Source organism: Danio rerio, chromosome 10 (assembly GCF_052040795.2).
Source record: "Danio rerio strain M-AB ecotype USA chromosome 10, GRCz13ab, whole genome shotgun sequence".
Taxonomy (NCBI): domain Eukaryota; kingdom Metazoa; phylum Chordata; class Actinopteri; order Cypriniformes; family Danionidae; genus Danio; species Danio rerio.
This window is the reverse complement of record NC_141030.1, coordinates 29,303,150-29,323,620: the sequence shown is the minus strand read 5'-3', so window position 1 is coordinate 29,323,620 and position 20,471 is coordinate 29,303,150. Positions and strand designations below refer to the sequence as shown.

General features: G+C 37.1%; 1 protein-coding gene across 5 annotated transcripts in view; it reads left to right on the top strand.

Annotated features, from left to right (window-relative positions):
- Positions 1-20,471, top strand: part of tiam1a (TIAM Rac1 associated GEF 1a) — a 112,113-nt gene that overhangs the window by 51,376 nt on the left and 40,266 nt on the right. For all 5 annotated transcript variants that reach the window (XM_087270571.1, XM_087270574.1, XM_087270573.1 and 2 more), the window contains 8 exons: positions 5,970-6,062; positions 8,714-9,653; positions 10,451-10,925; positions 12,872-13,044; positions 13,481-13,705; positions 15,866-16,051; positions 18,955-19,101; positions 19,262-19,336. In XM_087270571.1, coding sequence (XP_087126697.1) covers positions 8,724-9,653; positions 10,451-10,925; positions 12,872-13,044; positions 13,481-13,705; positions 15,866-16,051; positions 18,955-19,101; positions 19,262-19,336 — 2,211 coding nt within the window. In that variant the 5' untranslated portion in view covers positions 5,970-6,062; positions 8,714-8,723. The remainder of the gene's footprint in view (positions 1-5,969; positions 6,063-8,713; positions 9,654-10,450; positions 10,926-12,871; positions 13,045-13,480; positions 13,706-15,865; positions 16,052-18,954; positions 19,102-19,261; positions 19,337-20,471) is intronic.

The window sequence follows — 20,471 nt, the reverse complement described above, 5'->3', positions numbered from 1 at the left end:
TATTCTTTCATATCTTCTCCTCCATCATAATATGAGGCTCCAAGTGCTTTTTTAAATATATTTCTTTTATATTATCAGACTGAATTAAGTTTGCTGAGTTATCAGAGTTTATTCTAGGGTGCAGGAGTTCTTCTCAAGTGGGCCTGTCTGTGTTTTAATAATTTATAATGTGATAAATGGAGACATTTGGGATGATTATACTTCAGTAATGATATATTTGTGACTCGTCGCTTTAGAATTATTCATTTCACACCCACTTTTGCCTTCCTACCATCTGCTCGCTCAGTTTTGAGAGAGATGGAGAAGGTAAAGTTACTGTAGATTGCAGAACTATACCTCTAGTCGCCATATATATATATATATATATATATATATATATATATATATATATATATATATATATATATATATATATATATATATATATATTTTTTTTTTTTTTTTTTTTTTTTTTTTTTTAATAAAGGAAGGATTGAGAGTGTTTCATGTCACCTGTTGTGTGTACTAACTGGAGGAAGTAAAAGAAACCAAAGCTGTGATTATTTCTTTTTTTTTTTTTTTTACATTTGACTCGTGCTGGTGATCTATTCTGTAGTAGCTCTTTCTTCTCGAACAAAAGGGATTCTGAGGGTGGGAGAGGGACGTTCGGTAGAGTCAGTCCGTTTCATTATTTCATTACAATGCACAGCCTCCGCACGGCCAAACATTAGCTTTACGCTGCAGATGGGACGGGGGGAGAAAAACATTCATCAGAGAGGGGGACGGGAGTGAAAGGAGGAGGATGACAGAAAGACGAAATGTGACATGTGAAAAGAGGAAAGACGCAATATGATGATAAAGACAGACTGAAAATGATCATAAATGAATGACAAGTTTAATCTGATGGGGAAAAAATAGAAAATGAGAAAGAAAGAAAGAAAGAAAGAAAGAAAGAAAGAAAGAAAGAAAGAAAGAAAGAAAGAAAGAAAGAAAGAAAGAAAGAAAGAAAGAAAGAAAGAAATAATGAAAGAATGAAAAAGAAAAAGTGAGAAAGAAGAAAAATAATAGAAATAAAGAATGTGAAAAAGAAAATTATAGAAGAAAGATAGAATATGAAAAACAAAGGAAGAATGAAAGGAAGTAAAAATATGAAAAAGAAGGGAAGAAAGAATTTGAAAAAGAAAGAATGAGAGAAATATAAATAGAAGTAAGAAAGAATATAAAATAAGAGAGAAAAAACAAGGAAATAAAGAAACAATATGAAAAAATAGAAGGAAGAAAGAAAAAAAGAAAAAGAAACAGTTGATAAAAAACAGATAGATAGATAGATAGATAGATAGATAGATAGATAGATAGATAGATGGATAGATATATAGATAGATAGATAGATAGATAGATAGATAGATAGATAGATGGATAGATGGATAGATAGATAGATAGATAGATAGATAGATAGATAGATAGATAGATAGATAGATAGATAGATAGATAGATAGATAGATAGATAGATAGATAGATAAAAGAAGAAAAAGAAAGGAAGAAAGAAAGAGTGGGGGAAAAGAAACAGAAGAAAGAAAGAATATGAAAAAGAAAAGAAGAAAGAATATGAAAAAGAAAAGAAGAAAGAATATGAAAAAGGAAGAAAGAGAGAAAAAAGAAACAGAGAAGAAAGACAATAAAAAATAAAAGAAAGGAAGAAAAAATATGAAAAACATAAAGAATGAATATGAAGAAGAAAGAAAGACATAATACGAATAAAAAATATGAAAAAGAAAGAAAAAATACAAGAAAGTAAGAATAATATGAAAAACAAAGAAAGGAAGAAAGAAAGTGAAGAAATATTATGAAACAATGAAAGAATATGAAAAAGAAAGAAAGAATACAAAAAAGGAAGAAGAATATAAAAAGAAAGAAAGAAAGAATACAAGAAAGGAAGAAAAATATAAAAAGAAAAAATACAAGAAAGGAAGAAGAATATAAAAAGAAAGAAAGAAAGAATACAAAAAAAGAAAGAAGAATATAAAAAGGAAGAAAGGAAGACAGAATACGAAGAAAGAAAGAAAGAAATACAAAATTAAATACAAAAAGATAGATAGATGGATGGATGAATGTTCTGTATGGTCTTTTGGAGCAGTGTTCATATCAGTATATACACCACTGTGAGATCAGTGTGTGAGGTTTAATAACGGAGCTCCGGCTTGCACATTTTTCACAGTGGAGGAGGAGGTGGTGTCCTCTAAGTGCCTGTGATTAAAGTTTCACAGTGAGACTCTACAAGGCCCAGCAGGCTGTTCCACCATAACACTCCCTTCCTCCATCCACTCCACCTGCCTCTGCCCTGCAGGAGATGTCCGGCTTCCAGATCACAAAACATCTACTGCGTTCACAAACAACAAAAGCTACATACGAGCATCTCAACACACTGTGGCCATCGCGTTTTGTTTACGGTAGTATGGGGTCTACTGTCATCATGCTGAGATTTCTCACACATTATTATTGCTGGATCTCAGTAGCATGGAGGTGAGGAATAGGATGAAGGGAGGGAGTGAGCGAAAAGAGTGGGCAGCAGGTCATTGGGTTCATCCGCTGACTCATGTTTGCCACTCTGCTCATCGGGATCACAGTTTCTCTCATCGATTTTCGCTAACCTTTTGGTTATGACTGCAGTGACATTTTAACTGTAGATCCCCGCTGAGATATTCCATCTGGAGTATGTTTTCCAAGCTGAAGATTTGATATTTAATAGAATCAGATCAGATGGTAATAGATCTGTGTTTGATTAATGCACATATGCTTGTGTACCACATTAATAGAGAGAGCAGACTGTAGAAATTCTGTTTAAGACAAGTTGGCGAACGTATTGGGCAACATTTTTCAGGCATTTAAATATGGTTTATTTCTTCCTGAAAGATTGCTATCTATGACAGATTTAGCTAGTGATGTGTTCTTGTTGGAAATATTGTATTCATGAGTTGTTTCCAGACTTCGAGACCAAAGATTTTAAATAGAAGTTATATCACTAAACAGACATTTTCAATTAACCCATTTAAGCCCACAAGTAACTGTAGTTGTCAAAGTTCATAGTAGCCATTTTCCTTTTCTAAGTAATTTTCTACATGTTATCCATGGTCAAATTCTCAATGAAATGCAAGCAAACAACCAAATAGAAGATTTAAAGAAAGAAAAAAATGAATATATTTAATTTCCTTTACGTAAAGCTTTCAGCTTCCCCTAATTTCAGGATTAAAAATGGATACAAACCCTTCCAAATAAAGTCAATTTTTATGTTACAAAATTTTTATTTCCTTCACAAATGTATATCAACATAATCATGAAGGTCTCTAGATTCATCCAAACAGAACAAATCCTTCAAAAGATCTATAGTTTTTTTGTATACTTCAAGTAGCAACTATAGTTTTGAATTAGGGAATAATGTGTTAATAAGTTAATAAATCAAGGTTGTTGGTTTTGTTTAATGTTTTTTTTTTTTTTTTGATACAGCAAAATCCTCAGAGTAAAATTAACTTCTACCACTGGGAAATAACACTTAAAATAACACTGGAGCAGAGTTAAAGTGCTGATTGAACAGAGAATAATTAAATCCCGCTGAAAACTACGACTGAATTCAGTCATAATTTGTCTAAATTGCCAACACAATTTCACGGCAATTCGTAACTTTTTGATTTAGTGGCTAATTCATATGAATTCCTACAATCTAATTCGTACAATTTTGTACGATTTGCTCATCACCCAATGACGGTTGGGGTTAGGGGTGGGATTGGGTACCATGCCTTCTTTTTAAAATCTTACATTTTTGTACGACTGAACTCAAACGAATTCATACGAATTAGCCACTCAACTGACAAAATATAAAATGCTTAGTTTCCTCGTGAGATCAGGCTGAAATTGTAGCTTTTTCTACAAAAAATGCAGTATCAGGTCACTGAAACATTTTTTTTTATTAAACTTTTGTCGGGTTGATAATTTTCAAAGCAATAGGGTCTTTGTTTTTTAGAAAATTGAGAAAAAAAGTTTTTGTTTACAAAAATAACTACACGTGTGGACATGGCCTTAGAAACTCTAATAAAAACTCTATTCACGGAAATGACTTTAATTGATCTGTTGAAAGCAGTTGTTTTGAGTTAGAATGCTAAATGTTCTCCTCCTATTCAAATTTATACATATATTGTCCATTATAAATGTATTTGTCCACCGGCAACTATAGTTGCTGCATATTCAAACACAATTTTCAGGCCAAAAATAAATAAATAAATAAATAACCTGAAGAAAATAAATGCAAAACATGTTCATATAGGACACTATTAACAAGACTACATGCATGAAACCATTTTTAAATTAATTGGGCACAAATGGGTTAAAAGCCAAGCATTTTAGGGCTTGAAAATGCAAATGTTGTGAAAAGTGAAATTTGTTGTTAGAAAAGTATATATTATTGCTTCCATTTAAATCATGAAAACTTATTTTTTTTTTGAAAATGGTGATATCCAATGATATATGTACAGTATTATATGTTAAGTCTAAAGAAAAGTGCAGGTTCCTGGCAAACAAAACAAATAATGGCAGATTTAATTCCAATTGAGTATGGACAATGGGTATAGTTGGTAAATTTGTATCAAACTGCTGCTTGTAACAATAAAGCTAGCTAACTTCCATGCATTAAAAAGCCATCGACTGTTGTCAGATTTGGAATATGATTATTTTCATGACTGAGACTGAGAATATTATGACATAGGAACTCAAGTAGCTACTGTGAAAATGGCTAATCTGCAACGGAATAAGCTTTAATACTAAAGATGTTTTTTCCCAGTAGAGTTAGGATCTCTTTTCCAACCCCCAGTAAACCTTACTTTTGAATTGCTGATATAAAAGCTTAAATATCACGTGGAACATGAATCTAATAGTGTTGAGAAGGGGACAAGAACAGAAAGGAAGAGCTAAAATGTAGAGAGCTGTGAAAACAAGTAAAGTACAGCAAAAAATGGGGTCAACCCTAGTTTATGTAACTCCACGGCAAGGTTGAGTAGACTTACTGCAGTGCAGGATTTTTCAGTCACTGTGCTCATATACAAACAAACACGGTTGTTGTCTTGAGGATAGAGATCATCAAATGGGTCTCCATTGCTCATTTTATTAGACTTAAGGTCTTGTTGACCCTCACAGCATGTTGACCCCTTCTGTTACACACACTGTTTGAATTATTAACCCTCTGGCAGTGAGAAAGAGCACATAAGCGAACAAGAACAACATTACAATGACCAGTTACAATACCCATAAGAAAAGTTTTAATATCAATAGAACCAAATAAAAGTTATTTTAGTGATATTCTAATTTCTATGTATGTCTTGGTTTTATTCTGCTATATAGGTTTAAATTGATCCGATGTGTTTTAACCACTATGAGTATATTCTCTCTCTTCTTTTTCATAATATTTGTAACTCCTGGTTTCTGGAGCAGTGACCGTTTCATTCTGAGGCTAATCCATAAAATGCACTAAGAGCGCATAGTCTGAACAGAATCTTATAATTGTACCTGCTGAAATATGGAGATGAGACTTTCTCTCTACTCTTCTCTCTGGATTAGAAGAAATTAGGTCAGAATGGCATTGAAGAATATATAACTGGGTTCAGCTTTAAGACTACTGCTGGGAAGCCTTGATCTTCTGCCATAATTGCTGTATTGTCGGCTTCTTATGGAACTGAGACGAATCTCAACAAATTCTTCTTTTCATTCAGCAGGGGAGGGTGTGTGAAGCATTGTTATATAAATGTTATGCATTTCTGTGACCGCACCTTGGAACAGGTGTGCTGTCATGTTCTTATATGTGACTTGAAATCCACCCATTGCCTACTTAGAAACCCCAAACCTCCTGCATGTCTCATTTGTCTGTAGCTATCTAAACTATTCTTGTGTATAGACTTAATCTTTCCCTGTTCTTTTGTTTAAAATGTGTTGTGCTTCTTTTTTTTCAGGGAAAACTGCTGCAGGGCTGATCATGACCATGAGGTCAACAATTAGGAACATGGCCGTCTGGAAGTGCATCTAATCCACTGCTTCGGCCTCAGGTACTGCTGCTGATCATATAGACATGATGTCATGATGTGCAAACACAATAGAGATGTGGTTTTGAGGCAGCTTAAAACCTTGTAGCACAATATCAGAAGTTCAGCCATTTAGAAGGTTGCTGAGCTTAAGACACACAAACAACCCAGGCTCATTCTGAAAATGTATGTCTATATACATTTCTGAAGTGCACCCAATACATCCCAGTAGAGCTGCACGATTCTGGCTAAAATGAGAATCGCGATTTATTTTGCTTAAAATAAAGATCACGATTATCTCACGATTCTGTAGATGTAAAATAAAGGTATGATAAAGACAAATTTATGGCAAAACATCAATATTAATATTATGTTTAAGTCTACTGGTTTCTATAAATAATTCTATTCTACTTATAATAATTCTGATGTTGAATTATTATGTTTGAGATTGCAATCTGTCATTGACAACATTATTGGACAATTTTATTCACTGGTAAAATCAGACATTTGTCATTATTAGATTATATTCAACAATATATAGGCTCGAGTAGGTATACTGACACTGTAAACATATATTTTCATGCACCACTCTGTATACTATTAAAGAAAACACATATCAAATGCTTGTCGTAATCATAACTCTTAAATGCAATATGATAATTTAAATGAAGTGCACGCTTTCGCTTTTATTTTGACTGCTAAGTGCTTGTTCATACTTCACGCGCAGCTCCCAAACGATCAATCTGTGCCACAAACTGAATATTATTTACAACTGTAATACCTGTTACAGCATATGCAGGTTCTGTTCACTAAAGTAGGCGCACACTCCCTCCCTCTCTGTGATTACATCTCACGGTCAGCAGCTCACGTCACGTGTGATTTCCCGGCCGCGAAAACATCATTATATGAAGACAAAAATTATTTTCAGGTGAATTATACCTTATGAATACAGTATGTGACTCATTCAACATCATTTGGAGGTGTCCATGTCACTGAGCAAATGTGTGTGAAACAATGAAAAGACTCGTGCAGCCACCTTTTCTTCTCTCCTGAACTTGGAAATATGATTGAAAGAATCGTAGTAATGCTGGTTTAAGATCGTCTACGGTGTCGAATCGAGATCGCAATGTTTTTTCGATTAATTGTGTAGCTCTACGTCCCAGGAGCTTTTTTTTTGCAGTATTGTTTTCATGAATCCACTAGAGGCTGCTGTGCATGCTTTTTGATATCTCAAATTTTTCTTGCGAGTGCCATTCGTGCCTGATGTTCTCACGTAAATCCACCAGAGGCCGCTGTCGACTGATTGAATGACTGACTGACTAACTGACTGATTGACTGACCCACCCTCCTCCTTCCCTAAACCCAACCAATAGTATATTCAAAAGCACTGATTGACCTGCCCAGCCATTACCCTAAACCCAACCAACAGATTCCCTAAACAGATTTTACCACATTCTCACCCTGTTATTTACTTAATTTTTAATTTTTTGGCTTCTGTTTTTGTTTTACCCACTTTCTAGAACTGTTCTTTACTGGACTTTAACCTGTCAATGTGGTAAACTCCTTTCTGTGTCTCAAGTCCACCATAGTACATGGTGAGCTAACTGGGCAAACTGGTAACAGTGGGAAATCCGTTCATACGGAGGTTAGTGGTCAGCTGGTAGCGTTCATTTTAAAAACGAAATGCAGCCATACATACTTCTGGCTACATAATTTGCGATCTCCAGAAACGTATATAGGGATACGATTTCAGAATGAGCCTATGTTGCACAAAAATCTTGCACAGTATGACATGACATGAATTTTAGAATTTCTCTTGCCTAGCACTTCATCTTGAATATTTTTTCACAATGAGAATTGGATGGAAATATTATTGGATTGGCTGTAATTGCTTGTGCAAACTATGTATCATAACCAATTATGAGCAGGCATGATTACCTTTACTTTTGGGACATACTTCATGCTGAGAATGTGTCTATGATGGCCTAAAATGAACTGAGCAAATCTCTCTCATGGCTATTCCTCTGCAAATATTTTCCACATGCCAAATTCATTTTATGAGAATTATTCCATAAATGATACACAGTGGATTTCTGTAATTAATTCCTGTTTCATTCTAAGGACTAATTTATTAGAATTTTACTCTAATTGAAACATTCATTTCAGGAGGTTATTGCTGAGATACGGTGAACTCTCTAATGGAGGTCATTGTAAAATCCACTGATCTTCCCACCACAGGGGGTTGAGAGGTTTCTCATCCCACTCCTTTACTCACACTCTCGTTTTGTGTCCTTGTATGCATCAGAGATATTTTTGGTGTTGTGTGCTCTGATCACATGCTATTCAGTTCTTACTTTTAGCAAGGATTCAATTTCTCTTTTGTAGGTACTTCTTCTTTTATTCTGTTGCTTTCTCTTTTTGCACTCTACCCCCTTACATAAGACATGGACTTGCAGGTATGCTATGGTGACTGATTTATGGTCTTTAGATAGAATATGAAGAGAATGTGGCATTTGCTGATCAAGCAGGTTTGAAAGCCCTAAACACATACAGTACAAATCAGTCACTGAAATGTCACACAGGCATTCATAGACAGCTAGTGATTGGTTAGACTTAACTTCATCTATATAGGTAATGATATGTCCCATATTTACCTCAAGTTGTGTTTTCTGCAGACGGTTAACCATGGGAAACGTGGAGAGCCAAAATGGAGATCTTGCGTACTACAGTCAGGGACATGGCCACATCTCACGAAAGCACATGACCCGATCACTTCGCATATCTAACAAACAGTCTCGACGATCACGCCATGCCTCGACTAGCAAGGTTGAACACCGCAACTCTGAGTCCAGCACAAAGTCTAGCAGCACTCCTTCCATCCCACAATCCCTAAGTGAAAATGGCCTAGAACCGTTTAGCGAGAAAAATGCTTTGGAGAGCTATGGGGGAACCATTTGGGTGGACCGAATGGCAATGAACTTGCGGCCAATGTCCTTCCATGATAACATTGGTGATCCCACCATTACGCCAGGTTCAGAAGATGGAGTGGAGATGGACACAGTGGTGCCAGATGGTTGTGATGATGATGGACTTTTCACAGGTGAGGACACGTACCTGCAGAGGACCAGAGATGGTCCTCGGGAAGGTGGCAGCTTCAAGAAGAAGCGCTCCAAATCTGCTGACATGTGGAGAGATGATTCCATGGAGTTCTCGTTGTCAGACCTTAGCCAAGAACATCTGACAAGCACAGAGGAAATTATAGGGACAAATGAGGATGAAGACAAAGGCTTTGCAAACTGTGGAGGACGCCGCCGTACCTCCAGCCCAAGGACACTGGAGTCTCATTCAGGAGAGAGAGCCAACTCTTTAGATGAACTTTGCACACAGAGGCTACCTCCTCTTCGTGGCTCGCACCATCTTTATAATGGACACAATACAGAGAGGACAGAAGGTATAATGAATGGCGAGATCTTGTCTCCTGCTGAGGAGGAAGGGAATGGATATGGAGCGTACACTCTTCCCTGTCGTCGCTCTCACTGCCTGTCAGAAGGGTTGTCCAATCACCAGACTACCATCTGCTCACGTATGCAGGGACGACGAGCACAAACAACACATGTGAGTTATTCTTCCAACACATGGTTTTTTACATCCTCAAAAAATATAGACAATCAATGATTTATGACAGTTATGAATCATGTGCTTGTCCACTTTGTCCATTTTAAAGGTTCTAAAATAGTGTCATCTATTCATTGTTTAACTTCGTTGCTAAAAGTGCCTGATCCCCCGGAACTGGTTAAAAAGAGGAATCCCTAATGGGATTCTCTGAGGAAACACTTTTAACTCTCCATCTACTTTTAGGTCTAGTAAAATTCAAAAGATAAAAGCACTTCAGGACCTTTAATACTAAATTCTAATAGGCTTTTGAATTTCATGTTTGTGCATATATAATGTGATTTAATTGGTCTTTTCTAGTCAAAGTGTTTCCGATTTTGAAAGGTCTTGATGAAACTTCAAACAATATTTTCCCTCAGTCATATTCACAACTCTGACAGCTACTGTGGAGACCAGTGTTTTTGAAACATGATACTTCCTATGATCAACCTATGAGGAACTTTAGTGTCAGCACAGGGAACCTTCACCTTCTCTTTAGCATGCCTTCCTCTTTCTGTTGCTTTTTTACACACAGGTAAACAACTACAATATAAGTCACTTCCTTTGTTTATGTCAAAAGAGAAAAGAAAGAGGAACCTTTTAGAGTACAATGGAAGTTAACTTCCATTATTGTTTTTATGAAAGGTCAAGCAGTTATTATTGTTTTGGTTGACATTCTAAGAAGAGATATGTTTTGGACAATGTCCCATATAAAGTTCTGTCACATTCAATCTTCATTAACTCATTTTCTTTGTGTGAAGGATATTACGGCTGGTGAGGGCAGTGAATATGGAGACAGCGGTATTGATGGTGGTGCTGCTGAAGTTGAACATTCCTCCCGCCGTTGTAAGGCCATGTCTGCATCCTTCTCCGTGTACTCCACCGCTAGTGAAAGCATCTTCGCGGGAAGTGACAGTGGCAGTAGCAGCGGAGGTGGAGGAGACCGTCAGCAAGGTGGAGATCAAGGCGTTTATGAGAACTTCCGTCAGGAGCTGGACATGAACTCCCGACAAACAAGGGAATGCCTTGAGGAGGCCAGTTCAGCTGCCAGCGATGAAAGAAGCAGTGGAACTCTGAGCTCCATTTACCCCTCTGACATTCTGCTCACCGCAGTGCAGGGCACTGTACGAAAGGCTGGCATGCTGGCTGTGAAGAACTTTTTGGTGCACAAAAAGAATAAGAGGGTGGAACCAGCAGCAAAAAGGAAGTGGAAGCAGTACTGGGTGTCACTCAAAGGTAAGCTATGTTTGGAAAAGCATGTTGCTTATACTATTTATGCAGTATATAGTATAAGTATGGTCCATAAAAATACCAGGATGAGATATTCAGAGGGTATTCTGTTCAAATCAATTGCTCTGTACACTTGCAAAATTATACACTTTGTCACTGACAAGACTTTGGAGTTCACCATACATGCTTTTATCCAATCATGTCTTGATTACTGCAACTCTTTTTGCTCTGGCCTCTCCAAAACTCAAATTTAACCTCATCAATTTGCGCAGAATGCTACGTTTCTTTTTAAAAATGAGAAATCAAATCACTCTACTCCTAAAGGCATTTCACTGACTGCCTGTTTAAATTTAGAACACATTTTAATATCTTTGTATTTGTTTTCTTGTATTTGTTATCTCTGCACTGTCAAGCACCCAACTATATCTGAACTATACCCCCTCGAGAAGTCTAAGATCTTCCAACCAGTACCTTCTTTTAATTCTGCACTTCAGTCTGAAGTGCAGAGGAGATTGGGCCTTACCTTTGGAATGACTTGGCAGTTGAGATCAGAATGGTTCCTTGCCATTTAAGTGCCCACTATTAAATGGGCACTTATTTTTAAGGGTGCTTTCACACTTGGTTCAATTGCCTGGACTGAAGTTCGATTGCCCCCCCCCCCCCTCCCTTGCCACCTTCTGGCCTGTTTTGTGTTTACACAGTCTTTTTTCCGTCTGAACCCCAGTATGCTTGCGTCATCAAGCTGCTGTTTTGTGTACAGCTGTTGCTAGGTGACGGCCAAGAAAGCAAAGCACCAAAATGGAGATGCCCGCAAATCACGGTCATTCTGCTTTTATTGAACCTTTTTGTGTTGTTACTAAAACCAAAGTACCGAGAGCCACTTGCATCTATCTGCTGCAAAAAAATATTAAAAACATTTTGAACATCACGCAATGTCTGCACACGTTGGATTTGGTGGAGATAAGCAGACATTATCACTGTTTGAACTGGGTCAGTCCCGTTTGTCGCCAAGTTAGGTGATACACAGACATACACACACACACAAATAAACATTATAAAAATTATAGTTTGTTGCACAGTTGGTGGTTCACTTCCATTATTTGGTACGATTACATTAACATCAAAAGTGGACCGTACTAGAGTTCATACAAACTGTACCCCAGACCACCTGGAAACTCGAGTACGGTTTACGGGTGCGCATCCGAGTTTAAAAGACATGTTCATATTTAAATGACGTCAAACGAACCCGTGTGTGGACTAATAGTGCTAGCACCCTAGGTAAATATCAAAAGCCCACTTGTTTTCATTGGCCGATTAATAATTTTATTTAGCCTGTTTCATGACTTATTTGTTTTTCTATCTTCATCTTTTTTCTTTCTCTCATTTTGTATTTTTAGTTTTATCATGTTGTAAACCACTTTGGTTAGTCTAGTTGCTGTTTAAAACGTGCTATATAAAACTAAATAAAGTAAACATGAAACTCTGTTTTACAATGCAATGCATTTAATTGATCTTTTGTTTTTAGACTCTTTCATCCCCCTTCAATTAGCAATATGCCATTTACCCCTGCTATTTGACGTCAGGGAAATCACACCAAGTACTTTGGATTTTTATTAAAGCTTTTGATTCAGGCTGTTTGATGTTAGTACACTTGCCATGACTGGTATCCATTCATCCTTTTTTATGTTCAGGGACTTCAGTAATAGCTATTGAAAAAGAACACAAAATAGCATCAAAGGCATCACAGGTCATCCTTTGTGTCAGAAACATAATGAGGTTTTCTGAAGGTTTTTAACAAACCTTGTGCCATCTATTAAAACTAATATGATTTTTACCAACATTGTCAACACCCATCATTAAAATATCCATGTGTTTATTATGATAGATATTTTGAATCCTAAAACTTTACTATTACATTTCCAGTGACTATTCTTTCTCGCCTTTTGTCCCAGGATGCACTCTGTTTTTTTATGAAACGGATGGACGTTCAGGAATTGACCATAACAGCATTCACAAACATGCAGTCTGGGTGGAGAACAGCATTGTCCAAGCTGTCCCAGAACACCCTAAGAAAGACTTTGTGTTTTGTTTAAGCAATGCACTGGGAGACGCCTTTCTCTTCCAGGTAAGACAGTCTCAGAAGATCAAAATTAATGTGATTGATTCCATTTTAAGCACATGAAGATCAGTGTAGTGCAGAAATGTCCCATATCAATCCTCATGGTTCTCTGTTTCATTCAAAACTGCTGAATGGTATTTCTGAATTTCTATTAGTCTCCGTGACATTTTGTTCTGTGACAGCCAGTTGACAACATCCTGGTTACAATGTGACATTTTTAAAGGTTAACTAGTCAAGCCTTACAGTCAGATCTGGGTGACTGTCATTGTGTTTTTGCACTGACAGATTCTTGGTGTTTTCTTTGTGATAAAATAGTTTTATGTATTGATGTTTAACCCTATATGTCTGAAGTGCCAATTTTAGATACCAAGCATCAAGGTTTGCCCTATTTTCACCAAAATATCTTTAGTGATCATAAATAATGTTGTGATTTACTTTTTAGACATCAGGTCAGACTGAGCTGGAAAACTGGATAACTGCTATCCACTCAGCCTGTGCGGCAGCCGTCGCCCGCCAGCACCACCGCGAGGACACGGTACGATTGCTGCGCTCTGAAATCAAGAAGCTTGAACAGAAGATTGACATGGATGAGAAAATGAAGAAGATGGGCGAAATGCAGCTTTCTGCAGTCACTGATGGGAAGAAGAGGAAGACTATCCTTGATCAGGTATGCACAGGCCGTGTTCTGTATGTGTTCCCACTTTTCTGACACTCTGAATCATGCCCGATAAAGTCAAAGGAATCCTGTATATTATAAGGTTAAGGCACTGTTAAGTCTCAGTTGCCATTGGATTAATATAAGGTATTTATCCCCAAGAGTTGAGAAAACTATGTTAACTAGGTGTCATTAGATTATTAGTAGTTTGACCTTTGATATTATCGTTTGATAGTGATTTACTTGGTTAAAGGTTCTGTATGTAAGTTTTTGACTCTTCTAAAGAATAAAAATGGCATAATAGGTTTACAGATACTTCAGAAACATGCTAAGTGATTATTATTGTTTATCTGAAAAACAATGCGGAAGTCAGATATTCTGCTTTGATAACGTGTTTTCTGTGCTGGAATGCTGTCTTTGTTTTTGGTTTTTTTATCAACCGACTGCCAGTTTAGCTAATTATATTTCAGCACCCCAGGTTGCCTTGTTGGAAAACAACATATTTCATTCATTCATTCATTGAAAATGGCTCTCAAAGCATGGGCCTGTGACTGAAATGCTGACTCATAGCAGACTCAGAAATGAGATGCAAATTCAGAGTTCCACATGAGGTTATTAATTAGCAAATAATATAAATATTACGAGTGTAAACATCAGGTGAGCAGGTTACATTGTAACCCTGTGTCCTAACAACACCCTACGTGACGAGTTTTGCAGTGAGAAAGCAATTTGGCTGTTTGCACAAGATGAAACGCTATAGACATTTAAATACAGCCATTCAGAAGCACAAAATACACACTTCCTCACGAAATGGTAAGGTTTAAATCTGATTAATAAATATTAAATCTCTTTAACATTATTAAATGTACATGTTGAATCACTATGTGTAGGTTTTGAGTCACAGTTCCAATGCCCAATTTCAAACGTTTGATTTTATTTTCAAGATCTGAGGTATGCTGCTGCTTTCAGTAGTACAGCAATAAATATAATGCAAAATGGCATTCAAATTCATATTATTAGCTTTTAGCACTTAAAAAAGCACATGAGGTGTACCTGAGGTAAACAGCACTGTCAGTTTGCTGCAAGAATTAGAAGCCACTTTTAATATATCAATTTGAGATGTTGGTTAGAACAAAAACTCCTTTTAATATGAAAAATATTCCCTTTATTGCATGCCTTTGCTTTAACTTAGAACATGACTTAAATCAGCCTGTAGGCTCGATTGTCAGACTCGGCCCTCGATCTGCCAACCTGCGCTTGCGTTTGTTTTGATCCAGGAACGTAATACCTAGTTCAACCACTGGGTGTCAAACTTACATACTGCACTTTTAAATAGGATGTATTTATTATCCAGTATATCTATAAAAATGTTTCGCTGTGCAAATTTACTTATGATCCATCGCATGTAAAATAAAACTTTGTTTTTACATAATACATGTGTATGTCATAAATATGCCTTTATTATTTGAATGTAATGCGCACATACATAAATACAAAACTATAAAAGTTTATATTTAATTTGTAATTATACGAAAAACAAATACATTTGTATTTTAAATTTAAATATAATATTATCTCAAATTGTTATCTCAAAAATATGCATGCATGTGTATAATAATATTGTAATATTGATAATTATGTAGTAATAATAATGTAAATAAATATAACATTTTATTTTGAATGCAGTTTATTGTTTTTTATTTTAATAATTATTCCCAGATTTGGTGATTTTGACATTTAAAAACTTAAAAGGTTTTAGACGAGTGTATAATTGTTTTGCAGAGGTTTGTACATGTTTTAAATGTGCCTTTCTGAACTAATTTCTGACTAACATGTGAATTGATTGTTCTTACATAAAAGAGGAGTGTGTAAATGCGTGTTTGCTTATTTGTGTGTGTGATGTACTTGTCTGTTTGTGTGGAGGTGGGGATACTCCTCCGTGGTCTCGGAATAGACTCAGGTCATGCTGGCTTGAAGGAGGCCTGCTGACTAATGATTTATCCCGGCATCCTCCCCCAGTAAACAAAACCGTATTAAAAACACTGCCCACTCTCTAATAGTCAGCAGCTTAAGGGCTCTCATCATTGTGTGGACAGAGAAAACAAAAAGTGTTAATGCTCAAGTATTGGCAAAGTGGGATAAGAAGTGAATTCTTTCTTTCTTTGTGTTCAGATATTCCTCTGGGAGCAGAATTTGGAGCAGTTTCACATGGACTTGTTTCGGTATCGCTGTTACCTGTCCAGCCTGCAGGGTGGCGAACTTCCAAATCCAAAACGCCTACTTGCTGTTGCTTCCCGTCCCACCAAACTGTCCATGGGTCGTCTTGGCATTTTTTCAGTGTCATCCTTTCACGCCCTGGTATGAAATACGCACATATACTTCAGAGTACACTCAGTACTCCCTCTTTCTTTCTGTTTCGCACTCATCCTCATCTCATTTACACTCTCGAGCACGTTTTGTTAACATCCACTTCGTTTTAATCCACCCCACAAGAGCCCGGTGAGCTCTGAGCTGCCTGCCAGCTGGTTCTTGGCCTGAGTCCTAACAGAAACTAAATAACAAAACATGCTGTCATCATTGTGTTTTTTTATTTCTGTGGCTCGACAGAGAGTGTACGGAATGGAGTAAAATTAAGTCAGAGAACCACAACTCTCACCTCAAGTCACATCAATGCATAGAAAACCAACTTTTATTTTATTAAATAATTTGTCAATTTCCTTCAAAACCAAACCAAGTTTGACAGAAAATCATTGGCACTTTAAAGGCCTGTCTCAGCAGGGTGTTCACAACTCTAGTTTGAAAAAAAAAAGCAGGAAAGTCCAGCTTTGTTTAGGTGGGAGTGTGGGTGGGAAAGAGAGAAGGGTTTGCATAAAATAGGGAGCTTCAGTTTGGGCACACGCTGATTTTCACTGAGGCAAAACAACCACACAGACACAGAGGAGAATATATGACTGTCAACATCTCATAAAATATGTTTTGGTGTTTCTTGACCCTTTAAACAGTAAAAAAAAAAAGCATTTGTTGTCAATGGCACTCAAGTGATTGATCAATAACTGTCTTTTCACACAATCCTGTTAGTTTTGTTACAGTTTAATTGTTTTTTTTTTCTTAAAGCATCATCACCGGCTACTATCTAAGCTGTCTTTTTAATTGTTCATTGTTATTACTTATTGCTTCTAAAAACTAAAACAAGTCACTAAGGCTATGTCTTCAGATGCTGTACTGTACTGTAGATTTCAACCACTGTGGTTTTATGTTTATGGAAACATTACTGAGGAAATCCTTTATGACTTCTGGGGAGCTAACATTTATTACCCCAGAAACGTCAGTGTGGTTTAGTGGTGGGGTGTGTGAACGGGACATCTTCACACTATAGCAGTTTATGTGTGTACTACTTCTAAAATGAGTCATGTCAGATTTTTTTCCCCATCACTGATCTTTATTTGAAGCCTAAAGGCAAAGGGATAATTTTTTTCACCCGCTCTCTTTATTTCACATTGACACTTAGGCCATTTGTAATCAGTGAAGGTTAAAACTAATAAGTGGAGTTAAGGCCAACAAATTCAGAAAAAAATCTAAATGTTAACACTTTAAATGCTGCTCTACTCGAACTGATGTCTAATATTGTCACCAAAACAGTTCACTTAGATTCATTTACACAAAAGTAAAGATTTTGAACAATGTTTATGCTGCACATTTACATGCAACTATCTTTTTTTTTAATTATCACTATAAAGGGATACAAATGAAAGTTTTGTCTGATTTCTCACCCTCTTGTCATTTCAAACCCCTAACACCTTCATTATGTTGGCTTGAGAAAGCCAACATACTGCTTTATTACTGTTATACTATGTACTCAAAATCAAATGTCCTCCTAGGCTGTTCATGCTACGAGGGCCAAATTTGGTCAAAATTTGCCTTCTGCATTAGAGATTGTTGCTATATCTCATGCCAATCAGACTTATCATTTTTTAATAATTTTTTTGAAAAAATATTACATTTTAATAATCCGGGCATATAAAAAAATTATACAAGCCCAAAATTTCCATAAAGTGCAGTTTTTTTACTGATATAACAAGCTATTTTTGCATATAGCACTTTCACACTTATTAAGCATTATATTGTCAACAAAATATGGAAAGCCATTTTTACATAATCTTCAAGTCTAGTTTTCGACTGTAAAAAAGACTGTCATCGAGACATCAGGGTTGATTTATATCACTCGTATTGGCAAGAAGCTTTGATGTATCATCACTAAGCTGTTAAATGTCCCCATAGCAACAAAACAGGCTTACCTATAAACCATTTAAAAACAGTAATATCTATACACCAGAAAATCATAGGGACCTGAGTATTGGCTCGTTTGACTCATGTTAGCAAATTGGGACCTACTGTGTACTATGCATGTTTACAATGATTAGCCAAATGGTAATAACATTGTTATTATGCTATTAATGATTAACTAAGTGCAATAACATATGCTAGAAATGCGTACTTGGTATTACAATTTGCTCAAACATGTACGTGAGGGTTGCCATTTCGCAACCCACTTTACATTAGCAACTGCCTAGCAACCACCTAGCAATGCCATAAACATTTTAGCACCTAACTAACAACCACTTAGCAAATGGTATATGCCCTGCCAACTGCCATTCCAAATCTTAGCACAGTCACAATGGCTTTCTCAAGCCAACATCAAAATTTGTCAACAAACTTTAGGTTTTAGTTCATGTTTAAAACACAAATTAAGATATTTTGGATTAATTCTGTGAGCTGCTTCATCCTCCATAGACATTGTTCCAGAAAAATACTGAAAAACATCATCAAAACAATCCATGTGTCTTCTGAATATTGTGAAGCAACAAAAATACTTTTTCTGAGAAGTCATTCATTTTGTTTTTGTGTGAGCTCAAAGTGTTCTTGTGTCTAATATTCCGTTAGAATCACTGAAGGTATATGGTCTGTTTTGAGGATGTTTTTAGCTATTTTTCTGGACATTAAACAACCCAGGACCATTGCTGTAGGATGAAGGAGCTCTCAGATCTTATCTAAAATATCCTAATTTGTGTTCCAAAGATGAACGAAGGTCTTGGGAGTTTGGAACGACATGAGGGCGAGTAATTAATTAGAGAATTTCCATTTTTGAATGAACTTACCCTTCCTCCAAAGTGACAAATGCTAAATAGCTGTCAAACTGCACATGTGCTTGACACTCTCTTAAACGTTTATTGACTTTCTGCGTGTGTGTTGATGTTGCACAGGTGGCTGCGAGGACGGACGGGGGGATTCGTAGACGCACCCAAGCCTTGTCTCGCTCCTCCAGCAAACGAAAAAGCCGTTTCTCCTCGCTGTGGGGCCTGGACACTACCTCAAAAAAGAAAACCAAAGGCAGACCCAGCATCAACCAGGTTCACATCTGCTAGACATCTGCTGCAGTCTGTTTATGACACATTTAACTGTTTATTCGGCGCAGTTGTTAGTCTGCATGCGTTGTAGTAAGTGCATTAAAACAACTGCATGATATTTACTCCAGATTTGTCTCATTAAGTTATTCTGTTTTATCCTCAGGTGTTTGTAGACGGTGAACAGCCGGTTAAGAGGAATCTGGAGCACATGTTTGAGGACACTGGGAAGAATACGCTGGTGAGGAGGACTCTAACACTTCACAGCATGCTTTACATAATTAAAACTGTCAAAGAAAATGCTGTCAGATGCAGAAAGGGTAAGAGCTCAGGCGTTAGGGCTGTGCGGAGCTCTCAAAGGGTTAGACAGAGTTAAGACACCCAAGCTGGGCTGTTGGGCCTCGGGGAGAAGCACCGGGCTCCTCTCCCACCCGGCCCGTCCATTAACAGCCTGGAGATGAAGCAGATGGCGGGTGTTTTGGAAGGGTAGCATGTGTGTGTGTGCGCGCGAGTCGTATGAGTGACAGAATGTTGGAGTGTTTAATGTATTGTCTGCATGTGTTTGCCAGTGTGTGAGTGTGTTTAAGTCCCTCTGACCCATTTCCCGCTTTCCTTCACCATGTGTGGGCTTGCTGTCTCTCTATGATGGCGGACCACCATCACAGCTACTCTGCGGGCAGATTGTTGAGGGGAAGGGGAGGGTGCTAGGCTGTCACCCGATAGTGTGGGATAAGCTATCTGAGCCAGGCAGCATGCCGTCACTGACAACAGGCCAGACCCGCTGACAGACCCAAGAGCCCCCGAAAGACCCCACAATGCACATCCCAGCCGCTACACGTCAGCCCATCGATCACCCGCCAGACCTCTAACTGCGCTGTTGTCAGACAGAGGCGCTGAGTATTGCGCTGGGGTTTGCACATTGCTGCGCTTGGATGCCAAGTTAATTAGAGTCAGATTAGATATCATCACATTGTCTGCTGCATCGATCCAGACAGCTCTGCTTAAGTGTGATAAGGCCGATTTGTGCAAATACAACCAGAAAAGTGACACCTTGATGAATCTACGCTTTTGTAGTTTTTGTGATGTCTTTTTGAGGTTGTCGAATTTTCCTTATGCATTTTAGCTTTCGTTGATGGCAACTTGAAACTGACCCTATTTTTGTTTTGTTGATGCACATTCCAAGTTTTATTGCACATTATGAGTAAAACTAAGAGAAACAAACATTATTTTCATCCTTCCCTTCCAAGTAATTTTATATAAGCTCTATAGATAATAGGTTAATGTTGACCATTAACCTATTATTTCTGTATCGTACATTGTTTGAAAAATCTCCACGTTACATCAGCCTCATTCCTAAATTGTTTATTTCTTTTTTC